Source organism: Typopeltis vanoorti, chromosome 24 (assembly GCF_054136105.1).
Source record: "Typopeltis vanoorti isolate ZY-2024b chromosome 24, IOZ_Tvanoo_1.0, whole genome shotgun sequence".
Classification (NCBI taxonomy): domain Eukaryota; kingdom Metazoa; phylum Arthropoda; class Arachnida; order Uropygi; family Thelyphonidae; genus Typopeltis; species Typopeltis vanoorti.
The window spans coordinates 40828932-40843416 of record NC_143572.1 but is presented as its reverse complement, the minus strand read 5'-3'; the positions used below and the strand labels follow the sequence as shown (position 1 = coordinate 40843416).

The following is a 14485-nucleotide window of genomic DNA, read 5'->3' as shown; positions in this document are numbered from 1 at the left end:
CATACCCTACATCTGTGGCACATTGGGAAAAATAGCCAAGATTTTAAAAAAGTACAACCTACACACAGCATTTAACCCCACCGCAAACTTGCTACCCTTATCCGTTCTACAAAAGATCAGCTCCCTCCTCTCTCAGTTACAGGAGTTTATAAAGTACCCTGTTCCTGCAAGCTTGCAGGAACAGATGACCAGATCAGCAACCATTCGCCTGGAGGAACACAAGTCATACATCTGCAACCACAACTATGGTCAGTCAGGCTTGGCTGACCATGTCTTGGATACAACCAACAGGATCTCATGGAAAAAAATCACCATGCTCCACCACAGCAAATTCAAAAAAGAGAGGCTATTTTTAGAATCAGCAGTATCTCTCAGAAATCAACCAAATCTTAATAAATATGGTTGCATTAAGCTTCCTAAGATTTGGGAAACACTTATCATCAGAGAGCCCACCTTACATTACAGGCCTCCTACAACCGCCTTTAGAGGGCACTTCACCTAGATAGGACTTTAGAGTCACCCACATGGTTTGGCTTAGTATTGTGTGGTATTTGTGTAGATATTACATTAGTTTTTTTTTTTGTAATCCCTGAAGATGTCTCAGTGACTGAGACGAAATATAGGAAGTATTAAATTCTGTTTTCTGAGTGCTGTATACAATCCATTAAGCCTCCAACATGATGTTCTCATAGCACTTAAGCCTCTACACATGGCTGTTGTACCATCTGCATCTGCCCAACAGAAACAATGACAATATAAACTAGATTATTATTTATAAAAACTTTAATTAATAACCATATCCATTCTATCCTTAAAAAGGGATATAAAAATTGGCCATCAAGTTATCATCTTTCTCTTACTTAGTGCTCTCAAACTATGGAGAATGTCATTAACAGCCAACTTCTTCCACTACCTGGTGGAGGACCACCAGTTAAATAATCACTAATATGGATTGCACTACTCTCCTTCCACAACAGATGTGGCCAACCTTATCCACCTTTGCACATAAGTTGTGGTTGTTCGTAATATTTCTAAAGTATTTGATTGGTTCTTGTATATAGCTCTGTCCTCTTGCAATTATAATCAATTTCCTGGATAACTTTCCCTCTGGATCAAGGGACTAATGTCATTTCTCTTTATTCGACAAACCTTGCAACACTGAAATTATTCAGGCTTCAAGATCTTCATAATGATTGTCTTCAACACTGATATCTTTAGTACTCTCCAGTGTGATAGGGATATTCTAACAAGTTCCGGTGCTACTAAAGCATAGTCCTTTCTTCTAAGAAAAGTCTTGCTTTACTCTCCCTTACTTTTAATATTTAGATTTTTGGTCAGTCATATTTCTCTTCTTGGGCTTGTTCGTATATCTAGCTGTTCCTGGGAAAAAAATATCACATCATTAGCCTCCTAATCATTAAAAAGCTTAGTACCTTTTGTTTGAGATAGTACTTCTCACTTGTATAACTAACATTATATAAACAAAAATCTGCCTAGCGTCACATATTGATCTCACATTTGGGGATGCACCATAAACCATTCTAAGGACACTTAAAGCTATCCCGACGAAAGGAAATTCACTTAATAGATGACTTCCCCCACCCATAGGTTCCCCTTCTTTCAATCACTTTCTCATAGACACTCTTTCTGTATTGTCTTTTCTGTACATATTTTTATGGTCAACATCTGTGTAGTTCAACTTCAGACATTAAACCACTTTGTCATCCTCTACTTTCATTCTGTCTACCTCTGTTGTTTGGGACATCCTTGCTCATTTCATTTTCTCCAGACTATGACTTCCAGATGTTCAGGAAACACCTTGGGTTATATTTCTTCTCAATCACCTGTCCACAAATAATGCTGTTGTGTCATAGGTTTTGCTAACTCTTGCTTGTGAGGTTGTCACACACACAGACACACACTTCTCAAATGAGTGCACTTGGCCATTCTAAGATTGTACAATAATGGTGTACTTCATTTCTGTCAGAATTGAATCTAATCTGGGTCTTCAAACTGAAGTTTATTCATTAAAACAGCATGCAAGGTAAGGTCTGATTGCTGAGTGGGTGCTCTGCAGTGTTTCATCACATATACTGTGATGGAGCTGCCAGCACCTCCATCACAGTATATGTTTTATGCAGCAGCAGGTTCATTGTCTTAAGGAACAATCTGTGTGTGTGTGTGTGTGTGTGAGAGAGAGAGAGGGGCGGGTTGGAAAAAACTTCATTTTTTCTGAATTACCTACCACAAATGAGAACTGTCTTTGCATATTTACTTTTTCTCTGATATAACTATAGTTCATATCTTTTTGAGTTACAGACAAAATCAACAGAAATATCAACACTGCTTTTCTAGTTCAAGGTACTCTGCAAATTTCTTTAGCATAGTGAGTTTGATTCCAATCACCTGATTGTGGCTTGATTCTGGATTTATAGCATCTGATATGAGACCAAGTAATTATAGACAGTGAAAAAATGCAGCCTCTGTAGTTCAGGTATCAGTGATGTCATTTAGCTGAAGAGACCTGGGCTCAAATCTCATCTAGGATACAAAGAACTCTTATAAGGTTTTTTTTTTTTTTTTCATTTAAAGGTGAGCTAGCCAGTCTCGCATAATGTGGAGGGGTTTCTCTCCTGGAAACTCCGGTTTTTCATCCTACAAAACAAGTACAGACATAATACACTGGCCTGTTGCTTTGGCTGAAATCAAAACCAACCAACCAACAGTAAAAAAAATGTTTTGTTCAACAGGAGTAAAATGTCACTGGCATACTTTTGAATGCATTTTGCTCATTGCCAGTATCACAGGAAACGTATCGTACACATGCTCAGCTTGTATTTAATCTCATAGTAATGTGAATCCTTTTCCAGTGTAACACATATACCAGATGAGTTTTCATAATGTTGATCTTCTGTCCTTTTTTAGCAATTGATCAGCTCTCTTAATCTGCAATAACAATGCTTGAACTCCTGCTAATTACTGTTGTCATCCAGCATTTCCTTCTCTATTTTTAAAATGCTGTTGCTTTTTCTCATCCTTTAGCATTTCTTGGATCTTTTTACCACTTTTTTTTCCAGACTTCACAAAATTTTCTAATACATATTTTGTCTTAAAATATATGAAATATTGATCTCCAGTGTTATGGAAAGTTAGGTTTTTATTATAAAACATCTACAAAAAACTCAGTGGCACACAGAGTGACAATTGCTTTGCTGTGCACTCCTAAATGTACCATCATTTGTGACTCCAATGTTAAGACCTGAGAGATGCATACATCTTGCAGTTTATGTACTTTTTCAGACATCTCATGTAGATAACAGGAATGTGTTTCTGTAGAAATCTGAATTTTTATACTAAATATTTTAGTGGTTTGGATGTATTCAGAAAAAATGAAACTAGGGTTTTAGCAATATTGAATTATAGTGAAGTTTTCAATTGATGAAAAGTTTAATATGCATTGCATTGTTTTATAGCCATGAAGCTTAATGGAACACCTCGTTACTACATGCCTGTTCCTCAGAATCAGAGTGATGATGATGAAAGTCTTGTTTACAAGGAGGGAGAGAATTCCTCTCAGAAGAAATTAAAAAATGCTGATCACATCTTAATTGCTGGCACTCAGAAATCAAAGATCAGTGATGAAAATAGTAAAAATAGACCAATGTCTCCACAGAGAAAGTTTACTTTTATATTTTCATTATTATTATGTGTACTTTTTGTATTCACCTTTACATGGCTGCTTCCTTGTAAAATATCTCATGTCGAAATACGTTTTGGACATATCAGTGAAGAATGGACTTTGATACTGCAGAATGTTTGTAAGTGTTTATTATTGTTATACCTTCATTAGATAAATATTAACAATGAACTGAATATAATAACATTGATAGATTCTTTCTTTGTAACTATGGTATGAGTAAAATAGTAACATTATTATTATTATTATTTGACACCTCCAGGGAGTCCAACGACTCATTGAGGGAGGGCCTCTGCTCTACAACTCTGTCTCCACCACTCAATCGACCAACTGACGCAATTACACCAACGCCATCTACTGCCGACCACCACTAGCATTTCCAAAGAAAATCACAAACATCCATTCCCACGGTGGGATTCGAATCCGTAGCCTTTTGGCTGGAGAGCGGATACGCTAACCACTTGGCCAACCTTGCTGGTTACATGGTGTCTCTTGTTTTGGAGTTGTTTTCCCACCCCCTCCTTTTTTTTTTTTTTAATTGTAAGTTTAAACCAGTGAGTTTGACTGTTGCTAAAGGGAGTGTAATGAGTGATGCAAACAAAATGGCATAGGAAGTAAGAAGTGATGTGAAAGAGCAGGAAAGTAGAATAGATGAGACCGAAGTGCTTATGAATGGAGAGAGAGAAGAGTAATGAAAGATCAGGGAGAGAGAGCAGGAATACAGGTGGACAGGGAAATGGGAATCATGGTAGGCAAAAAGGTATGGCATAAGGAGAATGGATGCTGGAAATAGTAGTGAATAGTAGTTTAGGACTCAAGGACTGACTTCTGTTGTCTTTCTTCAGCTTCATTTGCTGTGAGTGCCTGCATGCTTTTGTTTGTAATCCCTGAAGATGGCAATCTTACATTGCTATCTTCAGGGATCACAAAACAAAAGCACAGAGGCACTCACACTAAGCAAATGAGGCTGAAAATATAGGTAGTTATTAATTAAAGTTTTTATAAATAATAATCTAGTTTATGTTGTCATTGCCTAAAAAGTTAGCTGTGTCTAACCAACATATATGCTTATCTACAAGAATTAATAGTGAATGTATATAGGGATAGGGTGTTTGCAGGGGAGTAGTTTAGTCTAAGGAGATATATAGGCTAAGTAGTGATAAAGGTTGAGTAGACATGGTCAGTTGTAGAGAAATTGCAGCAGAGAAGTAGCATAGGTAGAACTGGTTATATATATATATATATATATATATATATATACATGCACACCATATTTTTCGATAGATAACACGCACGTTATCTATATAAAAAAATCTAAATTCGTTAAAAACGAACATGCGCGGTATACATTTGAAAGGTATGAGAGGAAAATCAAATGTAATAACAAAACTAAGGTAGAAGTATTACTTAATATTTATTGAACATTATACTATTCAAATCAAAAAAATTCTTCATCAGACTCAATATTGAAAGAATCAATTCGTTAAAAATTTCGTTTGGTATTTCTTCAGCTTCATAATCATTGTCACCGGACACCACTGCATTCACTTGTGCTTTAATGAAACCATTTCTAACACAGTTTTCACTTTCAGCAGCCCAACTTTCTATAGTCCACATAACTATATCGTTATATGATGTTCTTTTCATCTGCCCTGTTTTGTTATATTCATTGATGCCATTCAGCATCCAGTCTTCCCAAATATTGTAATACTACTGTGAATTTTTCCTCACAATTGCTGTAAATGTTGCTAGTTGTGAGATGTTCTATCTCATAATGCAAAAACAGGATTAGGGTGGCTGATAAGAATTTCACTTCCTGTGAAATTCTTATCAGCCACCCTAATCTTAACAATAATGATGGTCTAAAAATTCCAAGAATATGGAAGGCACATATTCTACCCACATAATCTTTCTGCCTAAGAGGAGAAAGTAATGCTGTAATAAAACTTTCTATGTGACATTGTTCTCTGATGATGTTATAAATAGAACATAGCTTTGATGTAATTATTTTATTTTATTTTTATTTTTTTTTCACTAGAGGTCAGGCCAGTAGAATAACTGTTCATCAAATCATATGCAATATGCAATATAGCCCCCCCCTCTCTCTCTCTCTCTCTGTGTATTCCAGATGACGACCTTAATATGAAGGTTGAAACATTGGGAAATTAAAGTAATTATTTCTAACACAGTTGTAGTCTCCATAATTTGTCTGAAATGAATACTGATTACTATGTAACATTAAAGGAAAGAATTAGAGGATGTGATAGTGAATGGCATGTTGCACCTCTCTCTCTCTCTGTATTTGGGAGAGTAATCATAATGATCACCTGAATGATGGCCAGTCATCTAAAGATTTCTGTGAGGAAATTATATGTGTGAAACTACAAGACTAATGATTATACAAAGCTTGGGAGACAGCTTGATGCTATCGGATAGAATGAGGAGTTAAGTGAAAAGGAGATAAATGCCGTTTGCTGCTAATTAACTCTTAATAGTATCTAATGGCTGATTGGATTCCAAAGGTCTAAAGGCTAAAGAAGTACGTGTAAAATGGATGAATGGAGAGATTAAGTATGCACTCTTGGAAGAAGGCATAAGATGAATAATGGTAATAATCAGTTGCATGTGAAGTAGTTAGTGCAGGTTAGAAAGATGACTCAGTAAGCACAGCAGAAGCACAATTAATATATGAACAGAAATTAATCACTCAACCAAGAAGAATCATGAAAATTAACTATTATTTAGATATTGGTCAAGTGTAGGTGAACAACTAATTTAATTACTAACTAGTTTTGCCGGCTTATGCTGTCGGCTTCTTCGGGGTGCAATCATGAAAACAAAGAAATGAAAATTTACAAGCTATACGTTAACTGACAATTTTATTTCAATAACAAAATAGTAGTGCATGTGAAACAATACGCGTGTTGCAGATACATGATTTACTAGTTGAGATGCATTTTGTAGTTTTCACTGAAGTTCATTTCCTGTGTGTTTAGTGATTGATTAACGTCTTCCATATATCTAGAAGGATTGGGATTAAACCCTGGTTCCTCATCATCATCATCATCAAATTCCTGCCATGTACCCTCAAGGGGTGTACAGGATATGACAGTACTACATGAAAAAATTACATCATTACTAACTTCCTATCTACAATTTTCCTCCAAATCAGTCTGTTACTTGTTAAGACTCCAACATTATCAGATCTTATATTTCTATCGTCTAAGGCACTTTGTACCGTATCAATCCACCTATATCTTGGTCTTCCTCTGGGTCGTTTTCCTGCCAACCTGGCAGAGAACACTTGATTTGCTACTCTTTCCTCTCCCATTCTATTTAAGTGACCATACCATCTGAGATTAGCTCTGCTAACGCATTCCTGGATGCTGACAATGTCAAGTTCTTTCCTAATATCCTCATTTTTAATATGATATTGCCATTGATGCCATCTGTTCACGCCTCTAATCTTTCTCAGGACTCTCATATCTGCGGTCTCTAGTCTTTGGTCAAGTGTTTTACTTCTGACCCAGCTCTCAGATCCATAAGTTAAAATTGGTTTGAACACAGTCTTGTATACAGCTAATTTAGTGTTCCGACTAATTTCTTTCTTATTCCATATGAATGTATTCAATTGACTTCCCACGATACCAGCTTTGCTGATTCTGTTGTCTATTTCTATATTTAGTTTACCATCTTCAGTAAAAATTGTGCCTAAGTAGCTGAAATGTTTTACTTGTTCCACAGGTTCTCCATTCACAACACAGTTGACATTTTCAATGATTCTGCCTATTTTCATTGTCTTTGTCTTTTTATTGCTGACCTTCATACCATATCTATTACAACAGCTATTCAATTTAGTCAGAGAATCTTGCAGACTTGTAGCGGATTTATTTAGAAGTATAACATCATCCGCATAAAGCAAAGAGCTGACATTAACATCTCCAATTTTGATATCAGGTTTAATACCACATTCCTTCATAATGTGATCCATATAGATAATGAATAACAGAGGGGATAATGTACATCCTTGTCTCACACCAGATTTAACATTAAGCCATCTTCCTGTACTTCCTTCAATTCTAACTGCTGACTCACAACTCAAATAAAGACTAAGTATTGCTTGATATAATGCCCCCTTGACACCATATAACTGCAGCGTATTGAATAGCTTCTCTCTTGGCAGTTTGCCATATGCCTTTTCCAAATCGACAAAACTTAAATACAGATCTTTGTTATATTCCCATGCTTTCTCGACTATTTGTCGTAAAGTGAAGATCTGATCCTGACAGCCTCTATTTGGCCTGAATCCAGCTTGTTCTTCACCAAGCTTTTCTTCCACAATTCTTCTTAACCGTTTCTCAAGTATACTTGCATAGATCTTGCCAGGAACACTCAGTAGGAAAATACCTCTGTAATTCTCACATTCAGTTTTATTTCCCTTTTTATATATGGGTACTATGAGAGCTCTACTCCAATCATCGGGAATTCGTCCCTCTGTCCAGGCTTTCTGAACTATGCAGTGCAGCCACTGTAAGACTCTTATACCACCATACTTCAGCATTTCTGGTCGAATATCATCTACTCCTGCTGCCTTTCCACATTTCAAGCCTTTGATGGCTTTTTCTACTTCAAGTATGGATATGTATTCCTGACTGCATGCCTGGTCAGTGTTTTTTATCACTGTGCTGTCATCACTGCTTGTTTCATTTAGCAGTTTTTCAAAGTAATTACTCCATACTTCAAGGATATCTTTTTCTCCTGTTTTAATTTCACCTTTATCATCTCTAATTCCTTTTACAGCACTCTTTCCTCCATTCCTAAGCTTCTTCAACAACCTCCAGAATATTTTGCCACCTTCTTGATATTTATTTTCTATATTCTTGCCAAAGTCCTGCCATGACTTTTGTTTAGCTAGTTTTACACACTGTTTAGCTTTCTTACATTTGTCTCTGTATTCTGTAAGAGTAAAAGCTGACTTATTTGCCAGGAACTTTTGATATGCTTTCTTCTTTTCCTTCACTGCCTCTTTAACTTCCTGTGTCCACCAGGGAGTTCTGATTTTTTTATCCTTGCACACAACCTCACCACATGCCTCTCTGGCAGAATCAATCAATGTTTCCTTCAGAGTTTGCCACTGAATCTCCAAGGTTTGATTCCTGTTCTCAAACTCTTTCATTTTCTTTTCAATAATATTTCTGTATTTTAGTCTACAGTTCACATCTGAGAGCTGCTCAACTTTTATTCGCTTTCAAACTTTCTTACATGTTATTCTTTTCAATATGAAATTCAATTTTATCCTGCTCAAGACTAAATAGTGATCACTTCCAATTTCAAATCCTCTGTACACTCTGGTGTCCTGCACCAGGGAGAAAACATCACTATCAACAATAACATAGTCAATGAGACTTTTCTTATTCCTAGCTTCTTCTCTCCATGTGAATTTGTGCACATTTTTATGTTGGAACATGGTGTTAGTAATAACCAGTCCATGTCCTGAGCAGAAATCCAACAGATATTTGCCATTATTATTAGCTTTGCTCTTTCCTCCAAATTTTCCCAAAATATTTTTGTATGTCTCACAATCATTTCCTACTCTACTATTTAGATCCCCAACAAGGACCAACTTTTCCTTTTTCATTGTGTCAGTTGCTTTTTCTAAAGCCTCAAAAAATTCCTCCACTTCTACCTTGGTAGAACCTTCTGTGGGACCATAGGCACAAATAAGTCTCATTGTCCAGTTCCCCATTCTCATATTTGCCCACATTACTCTACTTGAGACTGACTGCCATTCAAGAAGATTAGCCTCGTATTTTGTGTTGAATACTATGGCTACTCCTACTTTTCCTTGATTGTCATTGCCTGAATATAACATTTTGTATTTATTGCTCAGAAAGATCTCACCAGTTTTGGTCTTTTTTGTTTCAGTCATCCCTATTATGTCGATCTGGTACTTATCTAATTCCTCAGCTAGCTCCATTTCTTTGCCATTCAGGCTTCTTACGTTGATAGTGCCGATCTTTAACTCTGGTGATGTTGAGTTTAACCTCAACAGGAACCCTGGTTCCTGTTGAGGTTATTTGTGGAACGAGCGACTGTAGCAGCTTCTTTGAAGATTCTGGAATGGTAGTTTTCTTCTATATATGGCATAAGACTTTTATTCCATTCAGTAATGTGGTTGGTTGTAGAGAAGTGGGAAGAAAGGCCAGAAATATCTTGTCTGTTGTTTCTAACATAGCTAATGTGTTCCCTTTGTCTCACTTCGAAGCTTCTAGACGTCTGACAAATGTAACTTAGACCACAGGAACAAGGGATGTTATAAACTCCTGCATGTTTGTAGAAAGGATTGAAATCTTTTGGTGATCTTGGAAATTTCTGGATAGTTTCAACTGGCTTGAAGGTCACTCTAATATTGTGTGGTTTTTGGAGGTGAGCTAGTGTTTTGGAGATAGTACCAACGTATGGAATAGTTATAGTGATTATATATTGGGTGTCATCACGTTGTCTTTGTGGTATATCAGAGAAGAGAATCTTTGTTAACAAGTCCTCTAGGGTAGCCATTTAGGAGTAGATCCTTTGATATTTTATTTAATTCCTCTTGTAGATCATTATGGTCCATGGTGAATTGTATAGCTCTTTTCTTTAGCCTATGAATAATGCTGAGTTTTTGGGAGGTGTGATGAGCTAAAGTTTAGAGAATGCCCAGTATTTGTTGGTTTTCTATAAACTAATAAGTTGACACTGTTATTTTCTTTTTTCTTTATTATGATGTCTAGGAATGGTAGTTGTTTGTCCTTTTCAAGATCTAGTGTGAATTTGATAGTATGGTGGAACTTATTGATTTTGTTTAGGTAATCTAATAGCTCTTCCTTTTTGTGGTTCCAAATGATAAAGATGTCATCAACAAATCTGAACCATGCCTTAGGTTTTGGATTAATTTGAGATAAGACTTTACTTTCAAGATCTTCCATAAATAAGTCAGCACAAGAGGGTGAGAGGGGGCTACCCATGGCCAATCCGGTTAATTGTTTGTAAATTGTTTTCTTCCGTATGAAATAGTTAGAAGATAGACAGTGGCTAAACAATGAAGAGACGTCTTGTGGGAATAAATTGTCTAAGATGTTGATAACTTCAAACACTGGAATGTTGGTAAACAGGAAAGTGATATCAAGGCTGGCAAGTATATCATTTTCAGAGATAGAGATGTGTTTTAATTTTTGTATAAAATGTTGAGAGTTTTTAATGTTGTTGTGGAATTTTAGCTAGAATCATATTTATGTTTTCAATATATACCAAGTAGAAGAAAAATTGATTATAGTAAGATTGTGTTAATTGATACAATGGTAGATTGGTAACTGCTGCAGAGGATACAGTCAAGGTATTCAGTGAGCAATGCATCAATGTATTTCATCCTCATAAGTGCAACATCATGAGAAGCTTCAATGTAGAAGCATTAGAGAATCTGGATTGATGGTGAGTAGGCAAGAGATGTATGTGAAGAATTATGTAAACTTGATGTCATTAAGGCTTGATGACATATCACTGTGCATCCTAAGATTGTGAATCTTCATGCAGCTAACACTGCCTTGGCATACCTGCATAACAACAGCCTTGCAACAGAACAATGCCCAAAGCGATTAAAATTATTCTACTTAACAAAGGGGGTGATAAGGTGTTGGAGAGATTGGTGAGACTAGCATTCAGAATTAGGTTTATAACAGCAATATTCTCTGTGATAGTGTGAACACTGGTTTGTTAAAGGGAGGCATGTTTTACCAGTTTTATGTACTACAGTAAGGTGAGGAATGGGTTGCACATAGCAGATGCATATATAGTATTATGCTCAGTTTTACAAAAGCTTTGATTGCCATATGATAAGTTGGTAACTAAATTGAAAACAGATATGCTTAGATACTAGGTTAGTGAATTGGACAGATTACTGGCCATCAGATAAGTATCAGTAAGTTTCTTATTAGAAAAGGGGTATCCCAAAAGAGGAAAGTCATTAGTGTGCCACAGAGGATGGGGTATGTTTTATTATTGTTTAATATTTATAAGTTAATGATATTGGAACAGGTTTAACTGAAGACGTGATTATCCCTGGATTCTGCAGCTGTTTGCAGATGATGCAGAGTTGGAGAATTATATGGAGTGGAACAGATGTTGCATTACAGGAGGATCTGAATAGCCTGTATGAGTGGAGCAGCCAGTTCAGTGTTGCAAAATTTGGTAGGTAAGGATAGGATGCAAAGTATACAGTTGGAAAATTTGATGAAGGTAGATGAGATGAGAGAACCAGGAGAGCTGGTATCGCTCTTGACTTAGCTGTTCAACAGGAATCTGTCAACTGGAACAGTCCCAGAAGAGTGGAAATAAGGAAAAATGATGCAGCTGAATAAGAGAGAATCCAAGTCAATGGCGCCCAACTGTAGTCCATCGAGTATATCAGGTGTAGGGATGAAGTTTTAGAGAGGCTTGCTAGAGATGGAATACAAACCTGGATTGATGAGAATGGAAATGTTTCAGGAGGGCAGCAAGGGTTTGTTAAAATGGGATGGGTGGTCTTGCTTATTAATCAGGTTAAATTTTATAATATGGTGACTAGTGTATTGGTCAGAGATTTATTTAGATTTTTCTAAAGCATTTGATAGATTTCTCTTGACTGATAGGAGCCAGCAAGTTGTGTATGGAAATGCAGTATCCCAAAAAAAGAAGGTGACTAGTAAGGTACTACAGGTGCATGAGCTAATATATGCATGATTTATGACTCATTATTCATTCATGTTTTGAATGTAGTTAAAGGTCTGTCTCTCTGATAATGTCCATACAACATTGGATGAAATATATTGGAGTTTTTGAATAAAATTCTATATATATATTTTTTGTGACGTGCAAGTTGTGAAAGTTTTTCAAATATGTCTAGCACACGTTTCATTAAAACTATTTAAGGTACCACCGGGTTCTGTTTTGGGACCACTGCTGTTTCATGTCTATATCAGTGATATAGATCGGCATGCAAGAGGAGATATTCATTTTGCTGCCAAATTAGGAAGAGCAATTTCAGGAAGTTCTGACATGATGTTACAAGAGGTTCTGATTAGGTGCTTTTTGGACTGAAGAATGGAGGTGTCACTTTAATGTTGCTAAGTGTAAAATTATGCACATTGGTCAAAGAAGATGGAATGCAGTTTATCACATTGTAGGAACTTCACACTCCAGGAGGTGGAGGCAAGGGATCTATTGATCTTGATGGATAGGGAGTTCAGGGGTACATATCACAAAAGTTGAACAAGGTCATCCCTGGAGTATATCCAGAAAATTGCTGCTATAATGCAAAGAACCCTTGATAAGTATGGATAAGGAAGTGATAGTTCCACTGTATAAGGTGCTGATCAGGCATGATTTGATTTCTGTGCACAGATTTTGTCAACTGGCTATATCGGTAATAAGAAAACATGAGAGTTTAGACCAAAATAACTAAGACGATCTCATGACTGGAATATTGAGTATGAGGACAGATTAAGGGAATATTAAGAAGGCTTGTGAATATGAGGGAGGGAGGAATATGATTGAGACAAAAGTTGGTAAGGAGTTTTCAGATTAATATGAAAGATTTTGCATAGAATGGAGGAAGACAGAGCAGAACAAGAGGCTGAATGAGAAGGTTTAAGAGAAAGGGATGAGGAATAGGTTCTTGGTATAGTGTGTTTGATGAACAGATTGCATTATCTGTGTAGAAGCAGTAAACAAGTTTAAGGTATGGTTTGAGTTTTGTATATAACAGTGGGGACCTCATAGTTTAAGACTCCATGGAGGACTGATATGGGTCAAAAAGAGATTTCAGGAATGGGTGGTTAAGAATATGATACTCTGAGGGACAGCATGGCTTTGTGAAGGGTAGGTCATCCCTTTCTATTAACTTTTTTTATAATATTATGACATCTAAGTTGGATAAAGAGAATGGCTACACAATGATACTGCTGGAGCTGCAACAAATGGGGATGGATATGAAACTGATGATATGGATAAAAGGGTGGCTCATGGACAGATACCAAAAAGTAGTATATGAAGGAGCAGAATCCAGGAGAAGGCAGGTGACTAGTGGTGTGCTCAAGGCTCTACGCTTGGATCACTGCTGTTTAATTTGTACATAAATAATATAGGGAATAATTTAAAGGGCTGTATTTGGTCGTTTGCTGATGATGCAAAGTTGGGTAGAGTAATAGTTAATAATAATAAATTTAATAGGTAATAGTGATGTAGAGAGCTCTGGATGATTTAAATAGGTTGACAGTATGGGCAAAACATAATGGAAGTCATTTGAAGCCAGGGATTTGGGGGTGGTAGTAGTAGATAGACGCACGGATAGGCTTTTGTCAGACATGTTGTAATAGGCTTCACGGTATAATAAGAACACAGATGGTTAAGAAAATAACTATTTATTAACTTAAAAGCTAATATTTCGCTGGTATTATATCCAGCATCTTCAGAGCACACAACACAAAGTTTGTTACAAAGGCAAGACAACCACAATCCGGTGTAGCAGTGGGGCTAGTAAAAGTGATTGCAGCATGCAACACAAGACTAAAGTCCTAATATGGTGCCATCTAGGTTAAAAAAAAAAAAAAAATTCAAAGTTTTGAAATAGTAGTCCAATTGATAGTCTTAAAAAGTTTGAAAAGTATAAATTAAAAAATAAAAGTAATAAATATTAATTTGGTCTTAGGATGACTGTCTCCCAAATCTTTAGTAGATTTATACAGCCATACTTGTTAAGGTTTGGAGTATGTT

General features: G+C 36.3%; 1 protein-coding gene across 1 annotated transcript in view; it reads left to right on the top strand.

Annotated features, from left to right (window-relative positions):
* Positions 1 to 3475: 3475 nt before the first annotated feature.
* The window catches only part of LOC150093123 (protein FAM234B-like), a 124079-nt gene continuing 113069 nt past the window's right edge, over positions 3476 to 14485 (top strand). Inside the window, exon 1 of the mRNA XM_090414157.1 lies at positions 3476 to 3818. Coding sequence (XP_090270283.1) covers positions 3476 to 3818 — 343 coding nt within the window. The remainder of the gene's footprint in view (positions 3819 to 14485) is intronic.